This window comes from Scyliorhinus canicula, chromosome 21 (assembly GCF_902713615.1).
Source record: "Scyliorhinus canicula chromosome 21, sScyCan1.1, whole genome shotgun sequence".
Classification (NCBI taxonomy): domain Eukaryota; kingdom Metazoa; phylum Chordata; class Chondrichthyes; order Carcharhiniformes; family Scyliorhinidae; genus Scyliorhinus; species Scyliorhinus canicula.
In genome coordinates, this window is record NC_052166.1 from 19562899 (window position 1) to 19576799 (window position 13901).

A 13901-nucleotide genomic window follows, 5' to 3' on the forward strand; every position below is an offset into this window, starting at 1 on the left:
AGTCCTGGATTGACCATGTTTCCCATGGTCCTTTGCAGGTTGCCATATTTCCCAGGATCCTTTGTAAGTGGCGATCCCAGATGGCTACTAAGGACACCAAAAAGCCCAGATTCAGGAATGGTACAGACTCTGAGATTTGATTACAAGAAATTAGCATATACCAATCATTTGTTACTAGTTATCCATATCCAATCATGACTATTGATTTAAGGTTACATCATGCATAGTATGTGAGAATACTTAACCAATCACATTAAAGGTTCACAACCTTAATGAAACTATTCAATCATTACAACGGCAGATATGTTGTTTTGCAACTAGTGATATCGGTGGTCTGATATCTCTGGGTGTAGCCATTAAATCATCTCCCTTTTGCTATCAGCAAATTTACTGGGGCCATTAGAATGGTACCGTGTTACACATTGTAGAATAGACCTTGAATTGTAACAGATGCAGTTTCTCTGCCTGAAAACTGGCTTCTCCAAGACACACTGTGTCCTTGTTACTATGTTATTATTATTGTTTCTACTATTATTGCTACCTGTTACTGTTACACATTGCAATTCCATAGTCTGATATTGAAGAATTCAACTTCTCCAGTAATGTAGGTTTTTCAAATGGTTACAGTATACCCTCTTCTATCTAAGGACGCCCAAATTGTCCTCTTCAGCACATGTTCGGACATGTTCAATTAAAGAAACCCTGTTTGTTGTGGAGATAACATCTGAGCTGCTGACTGTACAGCACAGATTTGGTCAGGAACTGTGGCCATGTGTGCTTGACATCCAAGCTACATCAGCCTTAATATTCAGCCGAATAGGTTGATGTTGGCATTTCTGCTCCAATCCAACCTCCCCTCATTCCCCTTTTCCTCTAACTCTATTAACATAGCCGCCTATTTTCTCCTTCGTGTTTATGTAGCACTCCCTTAATGCATCTACGGTACTGGCTTCAATGCATTCCACATTTTATTTTAGCCACTCTCTGAATAAAGGACTTTCTCCTGAATTCCCGACTGGATTTATTAGTGGCAATCTGATGTTTAGGGATCCTGCATAAGAGGAAACGTTTTCTGTACAAATAGCCTAATATACCCTTTTATTATCGTAAAGATCTCTTATGCCACCATTCAGAGACCACCTTATCTAAAGAAATGAGCCCACCAACCACTTCCTCCATCCACTGCAGCACAGGCAGAAGTTATGGTCAGTCTTTCTTGTGTCCTCTCGGTCCTCCGACAACTTTGTGAATGTTTTGTACCCCTTCCAGTACATTAAACTATATAGTATTCCAACGTCTTGGCTTTTCAATGTTATCCTTCCAGAAATGAATCCATGTTTGGTTTGTTTATATTATGGCCATTTTTAACCTATTTTAACCTAGTACGGCAAAATTCAAAGACATCCTTATGCAGTCCAAGCCAAAAAAAACACTTTTGTATTTTTGCTTGAATTTTCCTTACTCCTAATGATCCCCCCCCCCCCCCCCCCATTGGAACTTCATGCACTACCCGCAAAACCTCCTTTCTATAACTCACCAGTAATATCACTTGATAAATTTCTGCCTATTCTCATCTGCTTGAATAGGTAACGGTCTCCATGTTCTCATTGGTACATTATTTCTAATGTAATAACACTCTGATATGCACTCCGATTCCATTTCTGTATATGCTTTCTGATAAATCTGCTTAATCTCTCAATCTTTCTTTTTTTAGATATAAGTTTAAAGTATCCAATTCTCTTTTTCCAATTAAGGGAGAAATTTAGCGTCACCAATTCACCTACCCTGCCCATCTTTTTGGGTTGTGGGGGTGAGACCCATGCAGACACAGGGATGCATAAACTCCACACTGGATCGAACCTGGGTCCTCAGCTCCATGAGGCAGCAGTGCTAAGCATTGTGCCACTGTGCCGCCCATCTCGGAATCTTTCTGTTGTAATTCAAGCAACTTGCTTGAACTAAAGATATCCGCTTCATCTGCCACCTGCACTTGTTCTTTACTAACCAGCTGATCAAACATGATTTCTGACAACTGAACCTCAGCTTCCCTATGAGCACTCCTCATGTTCTCTTCCTTCTGTCTCAACGTGTGGCTTTGTGACCTGGTTAACACAGAATCCGGAAACACTCCCAGATATACTTCTTGCAACATCTCAGTTGTTTGACTTTCCACTGGCCTTTCAACCACAGTAGGCCTACATCCAGCTTTATCATTATCTAGGAGGATAAATTGTACCCCTGAAAAAGATAATTTTTCTATTTCTCATACTACCACTTTTCACCGGACTCTCTAACCTTACCTTACATAGTGTCACATTACTGCTCTCAGCACTAATTCCACATATTACCACCTTTTCTGACAATGCTCCTTCCAAACTATCTCTTTATCTCTCACTATTAAAGAGAGATCCATTGAGATCTTAATCTCCTTACCTACGCCACCTTGTACACATTAGTAAACCTTACCTCATCAGTAAAATCCTGAAAATGTTCTGGTATCTGCTTATCCACCAACCTCTGAACAGGCTGTACACTTTGTTGCACCTCTTCCACTGGGACAATGGTTTTTCCTTCCACTGGCTTATCCTGTTTACCAAGTCTGTCTTCCCAGTATGTTTCTTAAGGCACCAGCACTGTAACTTCACATGTCCAACTTTATTTCAATAAAAACACTTATGTTTTCTTATCTCTCTACCATTATCATTGGTTTCTTTTTTACCCTGAGGCAAACTCTCCTTAACATCACCAACTAAATCTCCATTGCATAAATTAATGTTGACTTTGCTTTATGAACCAATTCCAAATCATCTGGCCATTTCTGTGGCCTGTCTAGTGGTTTTAACTCTTTGCTCTTCCACATGAGTTCACGCTACTGTGGGAAGTGAATCGTTAAATTCGTCCAAAATAATAATTTCCCAAAGAGCGTCATATGTTTGGTCTATTTTTAATGTTCTTGCACACCTATCAAAATTATTTTATTCTTTCGAATTCCATATATGTCTGACCTGATTCTTTCCTTAGATTTCTAAACTTTGTCTGGAGGTTTCTGGCACTCAATATGGTTTTCTACGCCTCATAATCCTTGGGTACCTCCTCTGATAGTGATGCAAGCACTTCACTAGCTCTACCACCTTAATTTGAACCAACACTACCCACACGGTCTTTGGTCACTTCAATTGTTTAGCCACTTTCCCAAATGAGATGAAAAAGGCTTCACATCTTTCTCATCAAAACTTGGCAATGCTTGAATATATTTAAACATATCCCGACCAAGATTTTTGACTACTTCCTCTAGACCTTCCTCTGCTTCTGCTTTTAACTCCAATTAAGCTGATGTTCTTTTTGCAGTGTCAGTTTTCAAAGTTCAAATTCCCTCTCTTTTCCTATCCCTTTCTATGTTTGCTAATCTTTCCAATTCTAACTGAATCTTCTCTTTCCACTTCCTTTTGCAAAGCCCTCTCTTCTTCCTTCTGCTATTTCCAATCACTTATTTTCCTCTCTGCCATTGCCACTATCTCCTTTTCCTTTGCTTCTGTTTTTAAAAAAATTTAGAGTACCCGATTCATTTTTTCCAATTAAGGGGCAATTTAGCGTGGCCAATCCACCTAGCTTGCACATTTTTGGGTTGTGGGGCCGAAACCCACACAGACACGGGGAGAAAGTGCAAACTCCTTGCTTCTATTTCTAATTTCTTCATTTCTATTTGTATTCAAATTCTAGCTAATTCTAATGATTCAGGCTGTGTCTGTGGCAAATTTAAATATTGAGTTATGACTTGTATTATCTCTATCTTCCTCACCTCATTAATTGTAGCTTCCCCCACCAAATCAAAGATTTTCTTTTAGTCTCCCTTTGTAAACCATCCTGTGTAATCACTTCCAAACCAAGAATAATCTTTGCAACTGAAACAATATTCTTTATTAGTGCCACAAGTAGGCTTACATTAACATCCCCTAATCGCCACACTCCGGCGTCTGTTCAGGTACACTGAGGGAGAATTCAGAATGTCCAATGAGCATGTCTTGCGGGTGGAAACCGGAGCCCCAGAGGAAACCCACTCAGACATGGGGAGAACATGCAGACTCTGCACAGACAGCGACCCAAGCCGGGAATCGAATCCGGGCCCCCGGCGCTGTGAAGCAACAGTGCTAACCACTGTGCTACCATGCTACCCCAAGAGCCATCTTAAGTCACTCGCTATTTAAATTTCATAACTTGAAAGAATGCAATTGTACCACACAATACTGTCTTTCAGTTTAATACCCCAAGCCAAACAAGGAATTATACTTAGATTCCAGTAAGGAGCCCTCCAATTTTAATATGATCTCAGACCAGACCCCAACACTGACTAGGATACTGGACCGAAACAAACAATATTTTAATTTATTTTAAGACTGTACAGAAAGAATTATTGGTTCCAGGAATGATTTGCATGAAATATAGGGCTTTGGTTTTAAAAAAAATTTAGAGTACCCAATTCATTTTTTCCAATGAAGGGGTAATTTAGCGTGGCCAATCCATCTACCCTGCACATCTTTGGGTTAAGGGGGCGAAACCCACGCAAACACGAGGAGAATATGCAAATTCCACATGGGCAGTGACCCAGAGCCGGGATCGAACCTGGGACCTCGGCGCCATGAAGCAGCAGGGCTAACCACCGTACCACCCTGCTGCCCTGGGCTTTGGTATTTTTAAGATAAGACTTTATTATGAATAAAATTAAACTTTTAACTTCACACCCGAAAAGAACAGCTTGCAATGACCCCTTAACACAACAATGCAATTTTCCATTCAACTACAAGAAAGAAACATACAGCTCTTAACCAAGTTTAAAATTGGCAAGGCATAGAGTAGTACTTGCTTTATAAATCAAATTTGGCTCCGGTTGGAACTGCTTCAGACTTTGGCTGAATGTCTTCAAAGAGCTGCTGCAACCAGGTTGTTTCAGCCTCTTCCTTGTCTTCGGACAAGAATGCTCTGCTTTAAAATCTTTGTTAACAATCTATCCTACATGGAAAGAATTGTGGACTCAGAGTCAGGCAGATCAGAACTCAGCTCCTCTCTCAAAGCTTCTCCAAACTCTCTGTCTTTCTGACCTCCATCCAGCAATGACCTCAGCTCCCCAAGCTAAGGGTAGCACGGTGGCACTGTTGCTTCACAGCTCCAGGGTCCCAGGTTCGATTCCCGGCTTGGGTCACTGTCTGTGTGGAGTCTGCACATTCTCCCTGTGTCTGCGTGGGTTTCCTCCTGGTGCTCCTGTTTCCTCCCCCAAGTCGAAAGACGTGCTGTCAGGTGAATTGGATATTCTGAATTCTCTTGCTGTGTACCCGAACAGGTGCCGGAATGTGGCAACTAGGGGCTTTTCACTGTAACTTCATTGCAGTGTGACTATAAGCCTTGTGCCAATAAAGATTATTATTATTATTATTATTACTATTTTAAAAAATGAAGTCTGCAAAAGCACAGGAACTCCCCAGGGACCTCCCCAGTCAAACCACAGTCCATTAGCCTAGACTGGAAAACATATTTCTGTGTCAATTTCTCCTTCCGTTTCCCAGAAGCAAAACAAAATCCTTTGTAAAACACACTATACCCCCAGGCTTTTAACCCTTAAATTGCCCAATACTTAGAATCCAATATTCTTACAGTCTTCCAATCATCATTAGGGGCTGGTTTAGCTTACTGAGCTAAATCGCTGGCTTTTAAAGCAGGCCAGCAGCACGGTTCGATTCCCGTACCAGCCTCCCCGGACAGGTGCCGGAATGTGGCGACTAGGGGCTTTTCACAGTTACTTCATTGAAGCCTACTCGTGACAATAAGCGATTTTCATTTCATTTCAATATCTCTACTTTTAGTGATTTGCGAAAGTGTACCTTTCAATCTCTTTGCTTCTGTAACACTTACTATCCTGGCAATATGAGGTAATTTTATTCTTCCTGTCAAAAATGCAGAAGCTCACGCTTATCGACATTGACAATTATTAATGCCACCTTATATTCATTACATTTATTCATTGTGTTAATTATAACTCTCAAGTTGGTGTTGTCTTCAAGTTTCTTTAAATTATGCTTCCAATTCCTGAGTCTGAATTATGAATGTGAACAGCAGTGCTCCAGCATAAGTCAATTTGGGAAACCACTTTACCAGTAAACGGTAATCTGAATAGATATCCTTTACCCCTAGTTTCTGTTTTGTAGTAAGCCTACGCTTCATTTGATGCCACAGAATTAGTCACAAGCCTATTATGTAGTGCCTTATTGAAAATTATTTGAATTCCAAATATATTACATCTACTGCTCCTCCATTTGTATCCTTCCTGTTAGTTCTTCAAAAAACTTAATAAGGTTGTTAAGCTTAACATTGGTGATAGAACATAGAACAGTACAGCACAGAACATGCCCTTCGGCCCTCGATGTTGTGCCGAACAATGATCACCCTACTCAAACCCACGTATCCACCCTATACCCATAACCCAACAACCCCCCCCTTAACCTTACTTTTTAGGACACTACGGGCAATTTAGCATGGCCAATCCACCTAACCCGCACATCTTTGGAATGATTAGAGATCTTTATCCAAAGATAACATTGTAAAATGTCTAGGAAACTAAAATATAATAAAGCAGGTTTTCCCAAACTGGGTTCTGCAGAACCCTGATTTCCATAGGATGGTACCAAGCTGGTACGTTAAATTTGAAAAATGCCACAAAGCTGCTTGTCCAGTTAGAGGTTGGCTTCTCCAGAAACCAGCTTCTCATTGTATGAGCTGGAAACGGCACAAAACTCAAATTTCCAGGTCAGGGCGAACGTGGACAGTGGAGTGATTGGGAGAGAGGATGATTAGTGACGGGAAGGTGGCCATCAGCCGGGATGCCAAAGTGGGCCTCTGGAGTAAGAGAGTGAGTGGGACTCAAAGCAGGAGTGAGAGCATGGCAAGTGTGAATGCGAGTGTTGGGTGCAGGGTGATTGGGGATCACTATCATATGACAGAGAGGGTTGAGGATTTGTCTTTGTGCATTTGTAAAACACAGATTTGTTTTTCCAATTAAGTGACAATTTAGTGTGGCCAATTCACCTACCCAGCACACCTTTTTTGGGTTGTGGGGGTGAGAGCCTCACAGTCATGGGGAGAATGTGCAAACCCCACACAGACGAGACCCGGGGCCAGGATCAAATACGGGTCCTTGGTGCTGTGAGGCAGCAGTGCTAACAACTGCCCCACTGTGCTGCCTGGCGTGTAAGACACAGATGTGTGTGGAAGAGGCAGGGTATGGGTCTGTTTATGTGCAAGCGAGAGAGAGTATTGTGTGAGTGCCAGTGTGTGTGCAAGAAAGAAGTGTGTGAGAGAGGTGAGAGTGTATGTAAGAGGTGATATGCGGGTTGTATGTGTAAGAGAAATGGAGAAAGTGTAAAGTGGTGTGTGAAAGAAAGGTGAGAATGAGTGTGAGTGAGTGCATGCATCCGTCTGTCCCTCCCTCCTTCCTTCCCCAATATGGGAATCCAACTTTCTAGAAACTCTCCTCCCATATCCAACTTTCTAGAAACTCTCCTCCCATTAACAAATTGAACCAAAGGAGCAGCAGCATTTCTCCCATTAAAAATGACAAACCGCCAAGGCTTATGTACGCTTTTAATAAGAGAACATTTTAATTATAATAGGTGTACACATACAAGAAGCAGAAAATACCTCTATAAATTAGATTTTTGCATGTTTGCACCTCTTGGTTTAACTGTTCAACACAATAGAATGTTTCTCAGAGCTTCCGTCCGTACTCCAGGGAGGTCAAAAAAGTTCCATAGCTGGAAAAGTTTGGGAAACCTGTAATAAAGGATAATTGCATTGAACTTCAAAAGGAACAATCATACTGCATCTGCAAGTATTATCTGCTAAGGGAGTCCTGTGAGAGTTGCTAACAAGACTGTTTCTTTCTCTCCTTCTAGCTCTGGGACCTGAGGCAGGCAAAACATAAGGTGTGTGAGTACAAGGGACACCTACAGGCCACTGCAGCTTGCATCTTTGTCCCAAGTGCAGCTCCCTCACTCCCCTTGGTTGCAACTTCGGCACATGACTGCACTGTGAAGATCTGGAATCGTGACACTGCAGGTGCTGTCATTACATCAGACAACACACCAGTTTTGTGACCCTAACTCCAGTCAGTCTCGTATTGTTGGTTGTCCTGTGATCTGTAATCTTTCTCAGGAAAGATTACAAACAGGCTGGGGCTCTTTTCTGCAGAAAATAGGAAACTGGCCGGGTTAGGGGGTTGGGGGAGGAGTTACCTAATATTGACCTTCTAAAATTATGAAGGGGTTCAATGGTGTAGATGTGGATAACATGTTTCTTTTGTGGGCCAGACCAGGGTGCATAAGTATAAGAGTGTCACTAACAAATCCAATTAGCAATTCAGGAGAAACCTAGACAATTGTTAGTACATTAAACGCACTACCACTCGGAATAGTTGAAGTGAAGATGGAGAATGGAACAGAAGATTATGCCAGTAGGGTGAAGGAGTGGGAAGAAGCTCGTGTCGAGCATAAAATAATGCATGGACTAGTTGGGCCAAATGGCCCCCATGTAATTCTTTCTACCTTGGTGACTGAAACAATTTAAAATCCATGTAACAGTATGTATCGCAATCATTGCAAACTCCAGCAAATAACCAAAGATTACTCAATCTACCGTAAGATTCAGCAGCAGCAGAAACCTGAATTCCAAAAATTGAAAATTGGAGTGGCCAAGCTATTTGGTGTAGGTTCCAGTCTGTTCTTGTTTTGTGGTGGGACTGAAGTGAGGGACTCACGGACTTAGCTGCTCAAACACAACACATTGAAACATGTGGCCAGGATGCTTACCGCTTGTCCTGACCTAGGAAATGAATTTGATACCAACAGTACCATGCAAGCAAGTTTATTGGGCAAAGTCATCAAAGAGTAAACCTATATGTAGCCACATTCCACTAGAGGGACAGTTTACTCATTTTCTCTCAATTATGGCGTTATAAGAACATAAGAACTAGGAGCAGGAGTAGGCCATCTGGCCCCTCGAGCCTGCTCCGCCATTCAATTAGATCATGGCTGATCTTTTGTGGACTCAGCTCCACTTTCCGGCCCGAACACCATAACCCTTAATCCCTTTATTCTTCAAAAAACTATCTATCTTTACCTTAAAAACATGTAATGAAGGAGCCTCAACTGCTTCACTGGGCAAGGAATTCCATAGATTCACAACCCTTTGAGTGAAGAAGTTCCTCCTAAACTCAGTCCTAAATCTACTTCCCCTTATTTTGAGGCTATGCCCCCTAGTTCTGCTGTCACCCGCCAGTGGAAACAACCTGCCCGCATCTATCCTATCTATTCCCTTCATAATTTTAAATGTTTCTATAAGATCCCCCCTCATCCTTCTAAATTCCAACGAGTACAGTCCCAGTCTACTCAACCTCTCCTCATAATCCAACCCCTTCAGCTCTGGGATTAACCTAGTGAATCTCCTCTGCACACCCTCCAGCGCCAGTACGTCCTTTCTCAAGTAAGGAGACCAAAACTGAACACAATATGTTTCCTAGGTTATGGCGGTAGTGACAAGGTTCTACAGCTTTACAATTAAGATTTCTGAAACTATTGGTGACAAAAGCAAATGTAAGCTTAGATGCCATGTGCTGACACCCCATTTAGCGCCACCCATAACAGGCCCCAGGAAGGGAGAATATGGTTTATGTCCAGGATCCTCACATACTGAGTTCCCAACCTCAATCCTTTCACTGTGTGCAAACCATGAATGAATGCCTTGTACTTCCCACAGAGTGGAAAGGGTGGTGCTCCCTGGAGTCCTCTTGTCCAACATTGCATTTTTGACATTTTGCCCATTGGTCATTCCCCCTGTTGATGACACATTATTTAAAACTCTTTAAATTGCGCTTGTAAGTGCCATAGTTCCATAGCTTTGACATTCCTATCTTTATCTGGAGAGACTGGTGTTCTGTTGGAGGTATTGCCTTTCAGGTGAGATGTTAAACTAACATCTGCTACCTCAGGTGGATGTAAAAGATTCCATTCCACCGTTCAATGAGCTGGTGTCTTGGCTCACATTTAACACTCCAACATCATCAGCTGCTCCAGTCATCTACAGCACTGCTGTTATGTGGAGTTTTCTGGGTACAAATTATCTGCTGCACTTCATATCGCAACAGTGACTACACCTCAGAAAGTATTTCACTTTGGGACATTATGAGGTTGTGAAAACCACAATATCATTCCTAGTTCTTTTTTCTGTCAGCATGCTCTAGATGCATGAATGTTGGATAATGCAGCGTACAACTTGGAGGAAATTTAGGAAGGGCATCGAGAATCAGTCTAATTAGTCGGGATGATTATCGCTCTGACTGGCCCTGCATTGAAAGCTTTCTTTCATGATGTAAGATATGAAATTAAATATAGCAAAAAACATAGTGGGACAGCATGGTAGCATTGTGGATAGCATAATTGCTTCACAGCTCCAGGGACCCAGGTTCGATTCCGGCTTGGGTCACTGTCTGTGCGGAGTCTGCACGTTCTCCCTGTGTCTGCGTGGGTTTCCTCCGGGTGCTCCGGTTTCCTCCCACTGTCCAAAGATGTGCAGGCTAGGTGGATTGGCCATGATAAATTGCCCTTAGTGTCCAAAATTGCCCTTAGTGTTGGGTGGGGTTACTGGGTTATGGGGATAGGGTGGAGGTGTTGACCTTGGGTAGGGTGCTCTTTCCAAGAGCCGGTGCAGACTCGATGGGCCGAATGGCCTCCTTCTGCACTGTAAATTCTATGAAAAGATAATGAATATAAAGAGCTGCTCACTCTCTGGATCTATGACATAATGCACTGTTCAAAATGAGAGATGGGGATCCCCCTGAGTGTTTCCCTCAAGGGTGTTTGTTTTGGTTTCAGTGAATGGACAGCAATTGTGTAAAGCAAACTATAAATGGGGTTGTTTTAAATATGGATTGAATCAAAAAGGAACTACTCAGCTGGGATAAATACTTGCTGTTCAGAACGCTCACGTTGTGCTACTTTACACATTACTCGCCTACTAACTTATCTTGTGTGTGAAATCTTGTTTTTAAATATATATTCCAATATTCTGGAACTTTTTAATCCTCTGGAATGTTCTTTTTAATAACTCTGGAATGTTCTGAGGTGGGGAAAGATGCCTTTGTCTTATTGAGCTCTGTTTCAAGTGGTGGTTGAATAAAAATGTAGTTTAATGGGAAATGGTGGTGCAGCAATAATGTCACTGAGCTACTAAAGCCCAGGCTAAAGATCTGGGGACACCGGTTCAAATCCCACCATGGCAGCAAGTGGAATTCAAATTCAATAATCTCAGTAACAGTGGCCATGAACTATTATTGATTATCATGAAAGGAAATGTGTCTCCTTACCTGGTCTGGCCTATATAGACTCTGGACCTACAACAATACGGTTGACTTTTAACTGCCCTCTGAAATGGCCTGGCAAGCTGCTCAGTTCAAGAGCATTTAGGAATGGGCAACAAATGCTGGTGCAGTGATGCCCTCATCCCATGAAAGAATTGATTTTTAAAAATCCAAATGCTGTCGAGCAGGCGGGACAGACCCTGTCTTACTCCTTCCGCTGTGGAATGGCCCTGTTAAGTGACATTTTCTGCTCTTGTACAAATGTCTCACTTTCTATTTTCTGTCCTCGATGTGACTGACATTTCTCCTGATTGAGAGAGTAACTAGCTGCAGTCTGCCCCCAGCCTTTTCAATCAGTGAGAGTGGCTCAGTGCCTTTATTTCTTTCAGCATCTCCTTCCAATAGGACAGGACAGGTTAGTAACTGCGCACAGAATTGTGAAAATCAGCTTGATTGTCATGAAATCATCTGGTGATTCCATGGTGAGGTGGGGTTGCGGGGATGGGGGTGGAGGTCTTGGCTTAGGTCGGGTGCTCTTTCCAAAGGCCGGTGCAGACTTGATGGGCCAAATGGCCTTCTTCTGCACTGTAATTTCTATGATTTTTCTTTGAGGTGGAGAGGGGAGCTCCTCTCTTAAGAATCCCATCCCTTTGCATTGGGTATTCTGACAGGGGGAGTTAAAAGGCTGTCTCTTAGATTAACCAAACCTTATTTTTCTCTTTGTATTGCAGTCTGTGTGAGTTCCATTTGCCTGGATGGTGCAGGACCCCTAACATCATTAGCTTCTAGTGATGCCGCTAATTTGCTGTGTGGCAGCTTTAATTCAGGAATTCATCACCTCCGAATGAACCATTCAAACAGCTGCAGCCTGAGAGAGGTGGCAAGGTTCTGAGCATGCTGCACAAATCGGTGATACGACGTGTGGCTGAGGATCTTTTGTGATGGGACCCTAGCTGAACAGGCGGTAGTGGAACATGTGAGGAAGATGCCACAGTAGGGACCAGACCAAAGATGCAAGATTAGGATACAAAGCAATCAGAGTGAATAGCACATTTTACTGTTGTGAATTGTGTGTGTGTATATACTGTGGATCTGAAGAATGAGGATTAGATTATTATGTGGAATCACGGTAGGGTTGAATTGTTCTGGGTTTTGAAAGATGTTGGGGTAGGGAACATTGCATCATTGAATGGATAAATTGAAGACACCAGGATAAGATGGGAGGGAAGGAGAGTTGAACTTTGGACTGCTCCACGACAGATGGGATAGAGTGTATAACTTTCTTTTATATTGGAAACTTCTTTGATTCCATGAGGTAATGCTATTTTGCACACTGACTTCATTGCCTCATGACATTAGTGCAAATGCTGTCTGTTACATATGTTAGACCAGTAACATAACCCAGTTGATTGATGTCCCTGCTCTGTGGTGTTACTCTGAGAGAGCAAAGCATTAAGAATCTATAGGTTCTGCCAATTTGTTGGTGAGTTCCATGCAGTTACAGCACTTGTAAAGCAGGGTAAATAGCAGAAATAACGTATTTGCAGAAGGGGAAGTGGTGATGATGTAAGACAGCAGCATTAAAAATATGTCATACATTCTGCTGACACCTGACCTCAGCCTGGAACAGTTTGGCACGTATATATCTCCTCTACACTTTTTATTCATTCATTCATGGGATGTGGGCTTATTGCTCATCCCTAACTGCCCTTGGGAAGGTGGTGGTGAACTGCCTTTTTGAACTGCGCACCATGTGGTGTAGGTGCACCTACAGAGCTGTTAGGGAGGGAGTTCCAAGAATTTGACCAAGCGACAGCGAGGAAGGCGATATATTTCCAAATCAAGGTGGTGAGTGCCTTGGAGGGGAATTTCCAGGTAGTTACTACTGAATAATTGATAGCCACCTTAGCACAGAGAAAGCAGTGTTACTGATGGAAGAATTAATATTTAATATGTGCTTTCTGTATTTTTGGAATGGCGCATATCTCCAATCTATATTTAGTGTTCTTGCTGGATTACTATTATGATGCTCTGTTGTGATGCACTTGCCCTGGCAGTGGGCATCAAAACAAGTTTCCCTCCTTGTAATATGAGATTACTCGCTGGTGTGTATGGTGTAAATAACTTTTAAATTAACATAGAAATGGGGAAGATATAAATGCTAATTGTCATAGATTTTTAAAAATGTTATTTATATAAAATATCAAAAGAGAAATAGTTTTGTGGTGATTGATCAGTGTTGTGTTCCGACATCCTGGGCGAGTGCGCGGTCAATTCCAGCCCCACAGACCCCGATGTCCCAACATAAGTGAATTTTCCTGCTCCAATGGGTTACTGGCACCAGATTTATAAGTAAAACATTAAAAAACTTTATTTATAACAAGGATAAAGATGAATATACAATGGTAAGTGTGGAACAATGGTCTGTTAATCTAACTATTCCCCAAACCCCATTCCACCCTCCACACAGACACACACAAGACAAACATACAGTGGGGATTGG

The 13901-nt window shown here is 42.1% G+C and overlaps 1 protein-coding gene across 3 annotated transcripts in view; it reads left to right on the top strand.

Moving 5' to 3' along the window:
• wdr31 (WD repeat domain 31) overlaps positions 1 to 13613 on the top strand; it is a 66307-nt gene extending 52694 nt beyond the window's left edge. For all 3 annotated transcript variants that reach the window (XM_038781720.1, XM_038781719.1, XM_038781721.1), the window contains 2 exons: positions 7941 to 8103; positions 12130 to 13613. In XM_038781720.1, coding sequence (XP_038637648.1) covers positions 7941 to 8103; positions 12130 to 12290 — 324 coding nt within the window. In that variant the 3' untranslated portion in view covers positions 12291 to 13613. The remainder of the gene's footprint in view (positions 1 to 7940; positions 8104 to 12129) is intronic.
• Positions 13614 to 13901: the final 288 nt, after the last annotated feature.